Source organism: Corapipo altera, unplaced genomic scaffold (assembly GCF_003945725.1).
Source record: "Corapipo altera isolate COAL_440 unplaced genomic scaffold, ASM394572v1 52b, whole genome shotgun sequence".
In the NCBI taxonomy this organism is placed as follows: Eukaryota; Metazoa; Chordata; class Aves; order Passeriformes; family Pipridae; genus Corapipo; species Corapipo altera.
The window spans coordinates 1,860,698-1,877,207 of NW_020884922.1; the positions used below are offsets into that span (position 1 = coordinate 1,860,698).

Consider the following 16,510-nt stretch of genomic DNA (forward strand, 5'->3'; position numbering starts at 1 on the left):
TCAGGCAAGGCTGAGGCTTGTGGATGCTCACTGGTCTGCTGTGTTTGGATCTAAGACTGCATCCAGCTGCTTTTATGGTACTTTGTATTGGGACAGGCAGTTTCTCTTGGTGAATTGAAAACTGAGTCTGCTGGGCACAGACTCTCTGTTGTTTAAGTTGCAACAAAAAGGCCCAACTTCCTCAGCAGAAAATCTGATAAATGGAATGAAGACTTTCTTTAAAGAAAAGAAAACAACAGCAACAGCAAAATAACAAAGCCCCCCTGAAATACTATGTTCTTACACTTTTGAAGAGCAAAAACCCATGTCTGTTTCAGGTAAAGTGAGGATTACCCTCATACCTTCCATTGACTTATTTTCCTCACTTCTTTTGAGCATTCTTTGGGTTTTGGCTTAGTGTTTCTCCAAAAGCCTAACTTTTTTCACTGGCACCTTGTTATTATATGTGAAAATGTATCAGGTTTACATGGCAAGGTTTTGGTAGCAAGGTGGACTTCTGTGAGAATGTGCCAGAAGCTTTCCTGATCTCCAACAGAGCCAATTTGAACCGGCTCCAGATGGACCCGCTGTTGATCAAGGCTGAGCCCATCGGACATGGTAGTAGCACCTCTGGATAATATATGTAAGGGTGAAAAAAAATTGCTTTGCCACAGTAACTAGGAGAGGGGAGTGAGAACATGTGAGAGAAACAAATCTGTGGACACCAAGGTCAAAGAAGAAGGAGGGGGAGAAGGTGCTTCAATAAAGGGTTACCTGTGGTGAAGACCATGGTGACGACACAGGTTGTCCCCCTGTAGTCCATTGAGGGTCCGTAGTGGAGAAGATATCCATCCTGCAGCTCGTGGAGGACCCCGCCACACCAGAGCAGGTAGATGAGTACTGAAGGAGGCTGTAACCACTTGGAGTGCCCATGCTGGAGCAGGCTTGTGGCAGGACCTGTGAACCTATGGAGAGAGGAACTGTAATGATTTTGCATTTAGGACTTCCTTCCTGGTTGCCAGGAAGGAAGGAAGGAAGTATTCCATCCTATTCCTTTACATAATCCAACATATAAATAGACAGAGAGAGAAGCCTCTTCCTTTCTTCCCTTCCGGTGGCTCTGGAGGCGTGGGTTCCCTGCTGTCAGTTCTGCTGTGTGGGTGAGTAGGGCCCGGTGAGGCCTCGTGGACCTTGGGAGGCGGAGGGTGCTGGCGGTCGTTCAGCGTGATTTCTGTTGTCCCAAGGAAAGTAGTAAGATATTCTCTTGCTAAATCTTTAGTTTGCTAGATTCTGAGTTTTTGATTGTGCATATCTTTTTTGGTTTTGTTCCTTTTTTTTTGTCCTTTTTTCCCCCTTCCCTTTCCCTTTTGGGATTGTATATAGTATTTCAACTGTATATAACTGTACTATATGTAAATACATATATATATTTTAATATAGTCCGACTAGCCTGGATTTTTTCATAGTTTTTTTTCTCTTTTGCTGTTTTCTGGAGGTTTTTGTGCTGGGTCTTGGGCACTTGGCGGGGAGCCAAATCAAAACTTAGACAGAAGCCTATGCTAGAGCAGGTCTTGCTGGCAGGGCTGTACCCCTTGGAAAGAATCCATACTGGAGCAGTTCATGAAGTCTGTGTGAGGAGCCCACATCGGAGAAGTTTGTGGAAGACCTTCACTCGTGGGAGGCAGTCCATGCTGGAGCAAGGGAAGAGCGTGAAGAGGAAGAAGCAGCAAAACCAACATGTGATGAACTCACCACAACCCCCCATTCCCTGTCCCCCTGCGCCACTCAAGAGGGAGAAAGTAGAGAATTTGGGAATGAAGTTAAGCTCAGGAAGAGGGGAGGGCCGCAAGGAAGATAATTTTTGATTTGTTCTTATTTCCCTTCTCTGGTGTTAACTGGCAATAAATTAACTTTTCCAAGTTGATTCTGTTCTACCTGTGACAGTAACAGGGGAGTGATCTCTTCCTCTCCATACTCAACCTGCAAGCCTTTGGTTATATTTTCTTTCCCTACTCCAGCTGAGTAAGGGAAGTGATAACAGTGGCTTCCTGGTAACAGTGGATTCCTGATATCCAGCCAGGGTCAACCCACCATAGGGATTCTGTTTCAGGTTGCGTAATCTGTGTAATCTATTGTCAATCTAAGGAAAACTGATTGTATGGAAACTGCTGGCATTTTGTTGTTCATCTGTACGCTGCCAATTCCCTCACTGATTATTCTTGATAATGATTGGTGACAGCGTGCCAGGCATTTCTCTGTGTAGGCTTCCTCCTAAATATAAGAAATGAAGTGCTAAGTGTATGAATATAGCAATCTGTTTTTAGAAAATCCATCACCATTCTGTTCCTAGGAAGTTAAGTGGAGGCAGTGGAAAAAGCTGCGCTGTGATCAGTCTCATCTGAGCAGTGCCTTGGGACAGGCTTCACTCTGTGGCACCACTGTGTTGAGATGCAAGCTGTAGATTTTTGGAGGAAAGAATTCACTTTTTTAGTGTTAGAAACTGTAAATATATATAAGTATATAAGAGAAGGAACTGCCTCTGAGCTGCATCCATATGCTGAAATAAGTGGGGAGTGGTTTCTAGATATTCGTCAGTTTGAGGAAAATCGCATGAAGCAAAAAGACTTCTTTAAGTACAATATTGTACATTTGTTCACAGTTTGGGTTAAAATTCCCAATGGATTTTAATTTTTTAAAAGTTGTAAAAAAATTATTGCTATTGTTTAGATTTTGAAATAGCATGGAATTGATGGTTGAATTATATTTGTGAGAGTTTGGGATCAATTTAATGGTTGTTGATTGCATTTGCTGTGACTTCTAAGGTGGTTTAGAATAAGGCCTTTACTGAGTTGTGTGGAATTAATAGCCTAGTTTTTATCAAGCAATTGTTTAACTGTTTTCCCTTCTTTTTATTGACTAGGTGATGCTTTTCCATGGACAATTAGTCTGCATCATTTCAGTATATATACTCTTCTTGGACAACAGATGACACTTAATTTAGTGGAACCAATGGGCTGTACTTCTACTTTAGCTGTGACTTCACAGAAACTGCTTCCTTCGGGGCCAGAATCCAGACACTCATTTGTTGTCTGCCTCCATGTCGACCTTGAGTCCCTTGAAATAAAATGCTCCAACCCCCAGGTTGGTACATTTAATTGATTTATGAAAGGAAATTAAAAATAACTTGATTTAAGTACAATTGTTCTGCATTTTCATGAAGAGGATCTCTATCTTAATTTTTTTTTAACTGGGCCATCAAGATCAAGGTGCTTAGATTAAGATTTGCTTTGAAGGTCTCTCAAGTTTTGTAATTTAAACTCTTCTCCACATGTAATAGCTGTAGTATAAATGCATCTTTTGGCTGATGGAGTGAAATGAATTACAGATGTACCACTAAATGCTTTGGTACTGATCTGCTGTCACTGTGGATTCATATATTGAAGTGGTTGAATGTAATTTTTTTACTACATTTACATAGAACTGACATTTCTTCCAACATGAAGTGATTTTTAGGCAAACAAAGATGTCCAATAATAAAGGGGAAAAAACCTGAAATGAATGTGTGTAAACAGAAGTTACCACCTCATTTATGTTTATTAAGAGGCAAAGGTGTTCTTAGATTTTTCAGAAAGTGCACCCTGTATTTTACTTACCTGGACCAAGTTTGCTGTAGATCCCAATAGAGTAGTTTTTTAATTAATAATATTAAAAGCAGAGCATTGTTACAAGTGCAAGCCTTATCTAAATTTGAGTTGTGCATTGAAAAGAAAATTGAAGTAAACAGCATTTTTCAAGTATTCCTGTTAAAGTGTAATCAAGTAGTTTGTTTTGCAAACTGTAAGAAAATAGTTGCACTAAAAATTTAAACTGTAAGCTGCATATAAATCATATCATGAGCATTGTGAAATGTTAAAATGAAGTTGTACAGTGGAATATCAGACCAAATGTTGTCTTAAAGGATGTCCTTGTACACTGTGATGTTATTAATTTACTGATGTGTTCTAATGACTGAAAGGATGCAGACAAATTATTTGAGTTTACTGAAGGTTCTTGAACTGTTTTTTCTCCTTTACATGTGCCTCACATGTCCTTTCTGCTTTACTTATGCAAAAAGGGGAAAAAAAAAACCATCAGACTTCTTTACCAGATGTTGCAGAACAGAAGATGAAAAATACAGTTACATAAACAGCATTTGATAGTTATAAATACAGAGTAACTATGAAATTTGATTCCTTAAATGACGAACTGTATTTTGTCTATAGATGACAGCTTTAAAAGTAGGTGCTATTTGGTGAATTTATTAAAAAGTAGCAAAGGTGAAGTATTTTATTTATACGACTATAATGATTTAATATGAAACCATGTTCTGATAGTCATGAAGTCAGTAGATACTTCCAGTGTGCAATATTGTCTTTGGTTGTAGTTTTCAATTTTGTAGCAATGTGTTATTTTTAAAGTATAAAATGCTGTGACATATTGAGCTTTACAGATTTTGCCAAATAGTCAGTGGGGTCTTATTGAGTTCTGTGTGGTTTTGCTGGGGAGGAATTGGAAGCAGTGAGAGGGGGAAGCCTTTTTAAAAAAATACTGGCAGAGTTATTCTTATTTTTGTCCTACCATTTCTATTCTCATCAATAGAGTGTTCTAAATATAATAATTATATATTAACTGTTATGCTCAAAAACACAAGGGAGAGAGGCCTTACATTAGCCCTTCTAATATAATCAGAAATGGATTTTCAAACTACTGAGACTACTCATTTGAAAAAGTGGAACCAACATGAGTAGAAATTCTTCCATTTTAATGGAAGTGGAATAAAATAGTGTGTTAAAAATAATCAAGGATGTAACTTTAACTCTTTATCTGAAGTTTTGAAATTTTATTTACATGTAGGCATGTGCTGTCTTCTTTGTTTTAAAAAACTTTTGGTGTGAGGCCTTTTTGTATCTTCTGCTTTTAAACATACCTCCTTGAAAATCAACTCCTTTAATAAAAGCGTACTTTTTCGTTTGGTGAACTTATTTTGACTCTAGTTTCAGACCAGCATAGAGTATTTTGGTCATACTACTTCACTGTCATGTCGCTGGTGAAGTTCAGAGATACAGCTACTGCTGTCTGAAATAGCCACTGTTTCAGAGTGGCTACAAGGATTGTAGTCTGAGTGATTTTAAAAAATCTCCCTGAAAATATAAGTAATTATTAACTTTAATGATTATGGGTACTGCAACCCCCTAATAACAAACCTCTTCACCTTGTTATGTGAGTATAGATGTAAACACAAATTTTTTTTTGCATTACATTGTGCCTTTATGAACAGTAGCATAAATAATTTTCTGAAGGTCCTACTTCATTGGGACAAGTATAACTTAAATTATCCTTTGGTTTCTTGAAAAAAAAAAAAGGGACAGGGAAGTTGCAAGCATGTATGATTTGGATGTCTGCCTGTATAGTATTAAATTTCTAGAGACATTTTTCCAGCAAAGCATCAACACCAGTTAATGTTATACTAATCAATCAATTGTGGGGATGTTATTAGATGATCTTTCTGCATCACATGGAAAAGACTTGGGAAAACTTAGACATTTGAATTTGGTAATTTAAAGGTTGCCAGTGCATATCGGAGTGCTACAGACACAAAATATTTTTAAACGTAACTGAAAGAGCTTTTTGTCACAGCCAGAGTTGTCTGTCTCTAGATTGCTTTGTATATGAAGACAAAAAAAATGTACTGGGAAGTTTACCTCCTTTAAGGAAAAATTCTGTCACAAGATTATATGACCTGCTCTATGTAAACCTTGAAACTTCAAAAGAAAATCCAAGATGAATTAAGAAGGTTTTTATAAAATTCCAGCACTTCACCTTCTAAGAAAGGACTGCAGCATGTACTTTGAGACATCACACATTCTCACGCACAAAATCGAGTACTGTTTTATATCAAATGTAGATTGACAACAGTGTTTTTCTGCATCTGTTCTGCCCACATAAGAAGCCAGCTTCATGGAGTATAAGTGTCCTGAGGCTTAAGGTTCTTATAAATATGAGGATTTCAATTTTTTATAATGGCAAGTTGGGTATGGTATCCAGCTGTGAATCCGCTTATATATTGTTTGCAGTTTTCTCTGAGCTTGTTTTATACAGTATATTGCAGTATGTTGTCATACAAATTCCATGATTTATGCCTATTTACAAAAACTTGCATAAATATCTTAGAACTGAGTCAAACAGTGTGCAAGTTAAACAGTGTGTTTCTGAATATTGGAATGACATATGCCAGGAGACTATTGAGTTGATAATGGATATTCTTCCAAAAACAGAGCACTTTCACATGCTGCATTATTTTAAAACAATTAAAATGAATAATTTTTGCATTGTTAATGTTTTATAAAGTTTATATGTTTGCCTTCTCCTACAGGCAGCATCTATACATATGAACTATACAATAAATTACCTTTATTCAATTGTTAAAATATATACTAGTAGAATTTTTATAAGACCATGTTCTTATTTATGTTTTTGATCTATGTACCATATGTTTACACACAGCACAGATTATTTTTACCAAAAAAATATATTGTAACTGATTCTAATTATTTTATTTGCAGTGTAATTGCTTATCAGAGTGTTATAGTGAGAAGTTCAGTTTTGCTATATTCTAAGTCACAGTGGAGAACTTGTATGATTTTTCCTTCCACACATTAAGAAAAGCTTCATGTTAAAATTAAATTTTATTTTTTCCTTTAGGTGCAGCTTCTGTATGAACTGGCTGAGATCACAAGTAAAGTTTTGAATAAAATTCAGAGGAAAGGAGTTCTATATCAATCTTCTGTCTATACTGAAACCATGACAGGGCCTGCTCCTCCTAGTTCTCCAGTTAAAAGTAGTGTTGGTACCGCTCCACCAGATACCAGTACATACAGCCCATCTGCTGACATTGGGACCACTACAGAGGTATTTTATTTCTTTAAAAAATATGTCATGTGAGTTCTGATCATGTGGTGGTATGCAGTCAAGTAGGAATCAGAAAGAGCAGTAGAGTCCGGATGGAAAGTAACTTTGCCCCAATAAAATAATGAAGAATACTTTATTATGCATTTTGGTGGAACAAGAGGGAGGAGAGAAAAGAAGAAAAAAAAGAATTTGCTGTATTGCTCCTATATTTTTTATTTGTCTGTATCGTTTCTCTTTGAAGTGAGTGCATATTAGCTTGTGTCAAAAAGTTATGGTTAGTATGTGCAGGTCAAGAAGCAAAAGGCATTTTTCAAGTCCAGAATTATTAGAATAGTAATGTCGTTTTGAAAGGGATATGTAAGTGTACAGCATACTGAGGCAGGTGTCATTTGTTTAGTGGAGACAGGAAGGTGGAATAAAGTAAATGTGGACAGATACTTGAGATTGTAAGAAGTTTTGTCAGAAATTGAAAATAAGAATTAGAAGGCTAATTTTTAAATTGTAAGGAAAAGATTCATAGAATTGTTCAAGTAGGAGGGTAATATTTTTGGCTCAGTAACTGAGGAAAATTTTGTTCCATTTCTGATTTCGATGGGAATATTAGGTCTATTGAGGTGATTAAAATCAAAACAGTTTGTAGGGTGTACAAGGGATTTAATTAACAGTAAAAAAAGAGAAGGGTGAACATTTTGAATTGCTGTCATTGAAAAACTTGGAGAGACTTGGAGAAAACTTTTGCCATGGGAATTCAAGCCAGAGTTTATATTCTTATACAACAATGCTGTATTTGACTTTTCAGATACTATCATTTCTATGAATTTGTAAGTCAATATTTATTTTTCAAGACCACCTTTGATACCAATTTTGTGATTTTTTTTTTTTTAAAAAGTTAATGGTAATGTAAGGTAAAAAAGAATGGGTGGCCAGTGGAGGATTCATTTAAATGATTTGAGTGTTATGGGAAAGAACATCAAAGCTTGTCTTGACCTACTGCTTTCCTATATTTAAAGCCTGAGATTTAAAACAAAACAAACCTCAAAAAGCCAATTATCCCTTCACTCTTAGGACTAATTTTGTCAAGCTACCAGTTGGAATGAGTTGAATCACCGGGTAGGGTGACCAAGTTAACACATTCTAGATGATGTAACCGAAGTAACATTTTCCAAATGGATTTTTATTAAGCCATAGGGAAAATTACCCTGAGCACTCTATCAGCATCTTAAGTCAGTATAGTCATTGCTTTACCTGAGTTTTTGTTTCTTTTTAATCCTTTAGTGACCATCAGTAAAAATAAATTTCAAAGTGTTTTGAAGCTATACAATGAAGTTTTGTGGATCATCATGTGTAAGGTAGCCAGGAACATTGTTCTGGCACAGTCCTGATGTCTATTAGTTCTGTAGTACTGTTGAGGTGGGAACGGGAAAGAAGTAAGAGAATCACACTTGGCCAACCAGAAAGAAATAGTAAAAGGAACAGCATTTTCTTCTCACATTTCTAATAAAATATTTTAGCCAATATAAATTAAATAATTTATAACATAATGGTTGGCAGTATCTCCATCACACATTCAACATATTTCATATCAAAGCACCAGCTAGTTTTTCATTATAATGATATGGTTCCTGTCCTGTTCCTTGAGGTAAGGATTGTTGAGAATTTAAAAATATATGTACTGAAAAATTAGCTAAGAAGTGTTCCCCCTCGTTCTTTTTCATCAGTGAAAGCTGTTGAGGGAAGTTAATCACTTAGTTTCCCCATTCCTTTTGCTAAGTTAATTACTATCACCATACCTAGCAGTAGATGAGCGAATCGGGTTACTTCTGCTGTTTACAGGTACTACTTTGGACTACTTCAGTCTGCTGAGTGCCACAGTTATAGTCCATATAGTATAATTTAGACATTAGAGACATTCTATGAAGAAAACTAACCTCCTAGTATGTTCAAATATGCACAGAACCCTGTTACAGATGATTTGTACATAGAGCTATAGAGCTCTGCCCCAAGAGTAGGCAAAATAAGTCGACAGGCCTTGTAGACAAGAAATGTAGACAGATTTTTTAAATTGTTTTGTCTCCTGTGAAGTACAGCAGCTAGTTATACCTGTCAAGTTGCCTAATGGGCTGCAGATGTAAGTCTGTTACATCATGCAATTTTCATTGAGGCCAAGTTTTTCTTCTGGGTGAAGATGTAGTCCTCTGCAGTCTATCCAAGTACAGATTGTTGTATATAACATCTATCTTAGACATATGACTTGTTATCTGGAGAACCTGTTTGTTCACAAGAGCCTAACTGGTGAAATCCAAACAAGTATTTTAAAACCCAAATTGAATTATCTTACACCAAAGTATAATTGAGGGCTCAGTATTTTCCCAGGTACCATCTGAAGAAGTAATTTTAATTTCAAAAATGTAGAGGTGGAGAAGGGAATGTCAGAGTAACCTAAATGCTTGTCAGCTTCATGTGTAATGGTAGTCTTCAAGTAGTTGTAAGAGACTGTAGACAAGCTGAGCCATGGGAAGGGATTGGTAGTGTTTGGAGATAGGAAGGCAGAAGTTACCTTTAAGACCTCACATGGTGATTATAGGAACTGGGATGTCAGGAAAGTTAACCAACTGAGAAGTGATACTGCATGGAAGTTGAGTATGACTGAAAGAGGCATGCTTTCGGTGAACAGGTGGAGGCAGCTTTGGAGAGGCAGCTGAGAACTCTGGAACAGCATGCCATCATTTTCCTGGGTCTGATATATGCCTGTCTTGGTTTTGCTGCTGGTTGAAACAGGACCACACCTTTCCCTTTCCACAGACTCTGAATTCAATTAAGAGAGCAATAAAAGCAGATGAGGCAGTTAGAGCGTGGGGTCTCACTATCCAGGAAACCTAAAACCACCAAACAAACAACCTTGCTCGATTGGAAAAATACTTTACTTTTAATCTCTTTAGATACTGTCTACTTAACATATTCCATTTTCTAAAATGCTAGTATTGGTTACTTATTGATGCCTATTTTGGTCTTTAGAAATTTAGAAGTACTTAATATTGGCCTAATATTAATCACAAAGAAATCAGTGGTAGCAAATCTAGGTCCATGTGGTTTGATACCATCCTGGATTTGTAAATTCTAACTTGATTTCAGATTATTGTAACAGTAATGTTTTAAATGAAAGAAATAGAAAGGTTAATATATACAAATTGAGTGCATCTGGCACAATTTTATCTTGTAGCTATATATTTTACAGTCATTATTGCTGAAAAGCGGCAAAGTAGTATGTAGAGTAATTAAATAATAATATATTTTTCATGGGGAAATTTTCCAGAAGTTTGTTTTTTTTATCAGAGTCTGTATTTTGTTTATAAATTTCTACATTTTTGAGCCTTAAAATCCTGAAGTCTGTCAAACAAAAATACTTTGCTGCAATAGGTATTGGGGTTTTTTTAAGTTTAGAGATTTTTAACGTGTTTTGTTCTGTAGGAGACACATGATTATTTTTAGAGCTTCTTTCAGCTGCAATGGACTTGCTATAAATGAATTGGAAGAAAGCAAACTTGCACAACTGTTTATATTAAATAGCAAGAAAAAAGTAATTTGTTTATATGATCTGTGAATGATTTATATTTTAAGCTGTGTCTAAATCTCTTCTTGCTGACAACTTGATGGTGAACTCCACAGTCCGATGTGGATAAAACTATCTAGCTTACTGACTTAGTCTGGCATGCTGGTAGAACAGGGAAACATTAGTGAGCAGCTGAAATACTGGAGGGCTGGAAACAGTTAATTGTTTTTACCATCCCTCCTTTGGAACTGCAAAAGCAAAGGTAGTACAGACTACAACAGGCCACTTGTTACTGTTTACTTAAGTACAAACAGTGGTAGAAGTGTTTAGTCCTTGGGGAAACTCAGTGATTGAGCAAGAACGCAGAAGTTATTTTGATAAGGCATAGCATTAGTGTGGCCAAACTGTGATCATCCCTGAGCTTTAGGCAGGCCAAGGATGAAGGCCTCATATGTTTGGATCTTCCTGATGAACAAAGATAAATTCTGCTAAGAAAATAAACTCAGTATATTGGTCAATTTGCAACAATTGGTAAAAGAATTAAATTGTGTATTTTAGAACTTGGCGTGAGAAGTTGTGGGAAAATAGTTCGGGGTTTCTGACTCTGGCTTTATTTTTCAGTAGATCTGGAAACAGAGCAGAAAATTAATGCATAAACATATTTAACAATACCACGCTGGGTGCTGAAAATCCAAACTGAAAATTGAAACTCCGTGAGAAAGAGCATAGTCTTCCTTCTCACTTCAATTTCTTAGTTTTTCATGGCAAAAAAAATCTAAGAACTTCAGCTTATTTGGGAAAAAATAGGAAAAGGACGTCAGCTACCGCAGACCATCAGTTTTTCAGGTCCTGTGGCTCTGCCCAATGGTTGTGGTTGTACCATTAACAGAAGGCTAAGAAGAAATCCCATCTTTTTCATTTTTTTGCATCCCAAAGGACAGCCATATGACATACCTGTCTTCAGAGGAGCATCTGCCTCTGAGAAAGAGAATGGGTCAATTCAACTCTTTACGCATGTTTTAATGTCAGAAAAAAAAAATAGGTAGTATGTTCATGTTAAACTGTTGAAGTGGGGGATGTGTAGAGTCTGCAACCCCATCACATCTGACAAGAACAAGATGTTGAGCAGCTGGGGGTGTCTCTTGATAAGCTGTGCACCTGCCATGGCTGCAATCAAGAGGTTATTGCTGAAAGCCTCAGCTTACTGCAGTTTCAGCTATACTGACATGCTAGCTAGTCCAAGGGGTAGGACACACGAGTGACCTGGAATACTGCGTGGGAACACGCTAGAGTACAGAATTGCAGGGCAAGGCTAAGTCCAAATGAGTTAAGGCCCTGGTTAGGACTTGCAGGGTCTGAGGTAGAATGGGTTCTAAACCCCTGGCAGTTGCAGGTCCAGTTTCTAATGATACATCTGGGTCGGTACCTGTAACTCTGTTTTTTTTGTGAAATCCATAGATACAATAGCTTGGAAGGTGGTAGAGGCCACACTCCCTAAAATTCAGGATTTGCTGCTTTTAAATTTGGTTGCACCTTCCTGGGTTAATTTGCTTTTAATATATAGCTGGGGTTATGCTGGATAAATGCAGTTCTTCAAGAATCTCACAATACTGTTTTAAGTAACCTTGTGCCAGAATTATCAACTGACTGATTCTCTGAGAGGCATAGTACATAATTTAATATCTTCAGAAAAAAAATCTTAAAGAAGTGTGGGAAAATCATAGCCTCAGTTTGCTACAGAACAAAGTTATCTATATACTCAAACCACTAAATAAAAACAGCTCTCTGTGGAAGAAAAAAACCAAGAAAATGCATGAAACAGCTGAACACATTAAATTATGGAAATAAAAGAACCCAAATATAAAATTCAAAACTTGCCACAGTGGCAGTACGTATTTGCTGTTAAGTGTACCGCTTTAAGTTTCATCAACTATTGTTGTCTTCTTTTTTAACTATCAGAAATGTAGAGACCTGCCAAAATGTTAGAACAAAGTTGGTTTTCATACAAAATCCATTTTGGAACATGTTCAGTGGGAGAGTGAGGGGTGTGTGTGGAAGATGAGGAGGAGACCGTCTCTCATTCCCACCCATTCCATCGCAGTTTATAAGTTATGGCTTGGCAAAATTAAGTGTGTTTACAGTTCAAAAAAAAAAAAAACTTGAAAAATTTTTCAGACTTAAAAAAAAAAAGGAGGATAAATGCTTTTTTTAAAATGCAAAGACCGGAGAGCCGCAAATGGGTGCACAGAACATCAGCATTGGTTTGAACTTTGTCTTGAACTGTATATAAGCATATTCTCAGGTTTAAATAAGTATTGTTTTTCTCTTTTCTTAACCATTAATTGGCTTTTATTTCTTGATACCTTGTGAAATCCATCTGAAGATCTCAGTGAAAGGAAATTCTCCTTGGCTGGCTCCTTCCTTCAGAGCTGCCCTGCTGAAGGGATCCCCCCATTCCAAAGTACTGTTAACTCCACCATCTCTAGAGCATGTGAGGTTCGATGAGAACAGGCATCCCCGACACAACTCCAACACAGAAGCATCATTTTTTAGGGCAGTCATTCAAAGGCAAATTAGGAAGGTGTGGGAAATTACTGAAAGGCATTTTTCACTGCTACATTTTGTAGCTTTACAAATAGGTAGAGTACATAGTCAGAAGGGAGGCAGGTTAATGTTTGAAGAGGGTTGACAGGGATAGTCAGAGAACAAGCAAAATGGCTGGGTGTTTGTCTCCTGGCTTATGTCACTGTCTTATTAATGGAGCCTGCCATTTCAGGAGAAGCAATAAGGACTAACATTGGTTAGCCCTTGAGAACCAGCTCTACCTACATCCTTTCAGATGCTGGGGAACTTCCAGGCCTGACACTCTCCAAGGCTGCTTCCCCATATTTTTTTGTTCTAAGAATGGGTGCCAGCATCCTTGAAGAAAGAAAACTGAGTTTTACTTATAGTGTTGAAAAGATATCTACTACCATATTTCTGTCAGTGCTGCCTTGTAGGATAATTAAGGGACTCTACAGAGAGTAGAGTTCTTTCTGAAGACAGTAGGATATGTCTTGCAAGGACATAGTTAGCAAACAGTATTCAGAGATAGGTGTTTCTGGACCAAAAGGTCTGAAAGGAAGCAGGAAGGATTTTACTGGAGAAGCAAATAGGAAATATGAGTTACAGTTTGGCAGAAAGGAGTTAACCCCTGAATGTGTTATTTAGCAGGTTCTACCACACCTTTATTTTTTCATCTTGTTGCGTACCCTACGTCCAATGTGCCGTCCATACTTTGGAGTTGAATGCATCTTAGTGAAATGAACTGTCTGATGTTTCTCCAATTAGATGTCCTGCTGTGGTAGGCATTAAATATTATTAGATACACAGCAGGAGACAGGCCCTACTACATTTAATAAGCTAAATTTGCAGACAATGTGAGAGTAAAACAGAAGAAGGAAGAGTAAACAAAAAATAAAAGCAGGAGGGTTATGCTAAGTCCATGGCTTGGAGAGGGATCTCAGGTGGGATTGTGTAAGCAAGTTAGCTCAATGAGATGGTAGGGAATAAATGCTTTTTGCACCTCTGGAGTCTAATAGTTTTTCAAAAGATGGTCACCTATGGCTCCACTGGCAATCTGTTCAGAGCTGTAAGCAATAATGCCTTATATAAGAAATATAAAAATAAATAGAAATATACCTGTTTTCTTTCATGCATTTTGATTAATGCAAAACCACTTCACCATAGATAACTGAAGGTGAACTGGGTCTTAATTTTCATTTCAGCACTTCATATTACATGTGTTGAACTGGTCCAGGTATTATAGTCTTGTGTTTAGGTATTATTTTCCAGGAACATATGTTAGTTGCATGAGCTCTCCTTTCCTTGTATGAATCAATACCTGGAATGGTAAGTTCTCTGTGTCAGCTGTTGACAACATAGATGGTTTCTTACCAATTATGGTAAGTATCACTGAGTTTTTCAAGAGTAAAGGTTACTACACACGGATGAAGTACCTTTGCTATTTCTCTCTGTGTTCTCTTAAGAGCTTAGAAAACCTACAATTAAATCGTAGGCCTGAGTGGATTGAAAATGTGATTTGTCAACATAAATGCTTCCATATGAGTTATGTCATTTGGTTTGAGATGAATTCTACTCATCCAGAAAATAGATTGCTAAAAGAATTTCCCTGCTCACATTCTCTAGTCTTGGACTGCAGAATGAGGCAAGTATTGTCACATTTTTAATTTTGCTGCTGGAAGTAAGTTTTCCTGGAACATATGAAGCTGAAGTGAGTGTATTCTTGCTTCTTGCCTGACAGGTTAAAATTGTTTCAGTCCAATTGCAATGCTTACTGTGTTGATCTGATTTCCAATGTCTACCATAGAAATAATCTTTGCTAGTAATTAGATAGATCTCAAACATTGTTCATCATAATTTACGTTGTCTAATCCCCCAAACCTTCAATGAAAATTAAGACTTTGAGTGTTTATTGATCTGTAAATCTTAGAGACAACTTAATCTTAGTGAATCAAAGTGACTATACCTTGCTCCTTTTGTGCTTGAATGAAGTAAACTTGCAACACATGGTGGAGTTGCAAGTGAAGATGCTGCTGGATGTTTAGTGGCTTTTGGCTGACATCAGTGACTTAGGTGTCCATTACATTCAGTTTAATAGGCTGTAAACGCTAGGAGCTGATGAGCATTTATATGTTTGCATCTTTCCTTCCCTAATTGAAGACAGTAATATCCAACAAAGGAGCAGACTAAAGTCTTATGGCTGGTAAATATTATCAGAATATGCCTGCATTGCTCTAAGCCCACATAACAAGATTTTCAGTATAGCTTTCATTTGTCATGTTCTTTTCCTAAAAAACATTAACCTTTGTGTCTTCTTTGTTGAACCCTTAATGTTTTAGGGAATAAACAGAGATAATTGATGGCACAGAAATCAAGCACATTTGTCAACATTTCTTATATTTAAGAGTATTGCAAGTGACAATCATGTTTTTTTAAAAAACCCCAAAGTTTTAGAAAGTGGCAACTAAAATATTTCCAGTTCTTAGAAAAAACCTTTATTTTTTGAAACCTCTTTCCCAAACCATTACAGGGAAGCACATAAAAGGGGAAAAAATAACCTAAACCTAGTGTGTACATAGTATAGGTGTTATGGTCCTATTGGATGGCTCTTCACTTGGTACCTCCAATAACTCTTTCTTCCTTTGCCTTTCAGATATGCACAAGCTTGCATATCCTTTTTCCTGTTGCATCTCCAAATATTTCTATCAGCCTATGCTTTTGATGATAGTGTTTCCACAGTGTAGAGTTAGTGAGGAAAGCTGTGGAACTGTCATGGAACCTTAAAATTTTACCATATAGTCTTTACCAAAGTCTATTATCACTACTTTGTTTATTTTTTCCTGATGTTAAAAATGGCTTGATTCAAATATACTATTGGTGAGTCTGTGTTTATATAGTTTGGGCATCTGCATCAGTCTTGAGAGAAGAAAGAAGTGGAATGCTAAAAAGCAATACCATTTTCCTCAGCTATTGCTTCTGTTTCATAGGGTGATTCTCTTCAGGGTGGTGATGATTCTCCATTCTCAGACTCCATTACACTGGAACAAACAACAAGTAATATTGGAGTCTCAAGCGGACGTGTCAGCCTATGGATGCAGTGGATGTTGCCAAAAATTTCTATAAAATTGTTTGCTCCTGATCCTAGAAATAATGGCACAGGTATTCAGCACTTTTCCCCCTAATGTGCTGTTTTGAATTTCATACGTTATTTTACAGCACAGTAATAGCTATTCAGAGCTTGTATCGACATTACTGAACATTGTAACACAGAAAAATGGGTTGGGTCTGTATTTAAACTACAGCAACAAGCTCTAGTTAGGTTACTGTGTGTAATGTTCTTTGCAACAACTGCAGTATTGTTCTTTGGCATAAACTTCCCACTCCATGTGGAAAGATAATTATGTTAAATTGGAAATAAGTTGGTTAATTTACTCAATAAAGTGCTGCATTTATTGCCTTAGAAGCAAGTAT

General features: G+C 36.9%; 1 protein-coding gene across 4 annotated transcripts in view; it reads left to right on the forward strand.

Moving 5' to 3' along the window:
• Positions 1-16,510, forward strand: part of VPS13B (vacuolar protein sorting 13 homolog B) — a 426,536-nt gene that overhangs the window by 218,645 nt on the left and 191,381 nt on the right. For all 4 annotated transcript variants that reach the window (XM_027657093.1, XM_027657096.1, XM_027657095.1 and 1 more), the window contains exons 24-26: positions 2,900-3,120; positions 6,721-6,927; positions 16,027-16,198. In XM_027657093.1, the coding sequence (XP_027512894.1) occupies positions 2,900-3,120; positions 6,721-6,927; positions 16,027-16,198 (600 nt within the window). The remainder of the gene's footprint in view (positions 1-2,899; positions 3,121-6,720; positions 6,928-16,026; positions 16,199-16,510) is intronic.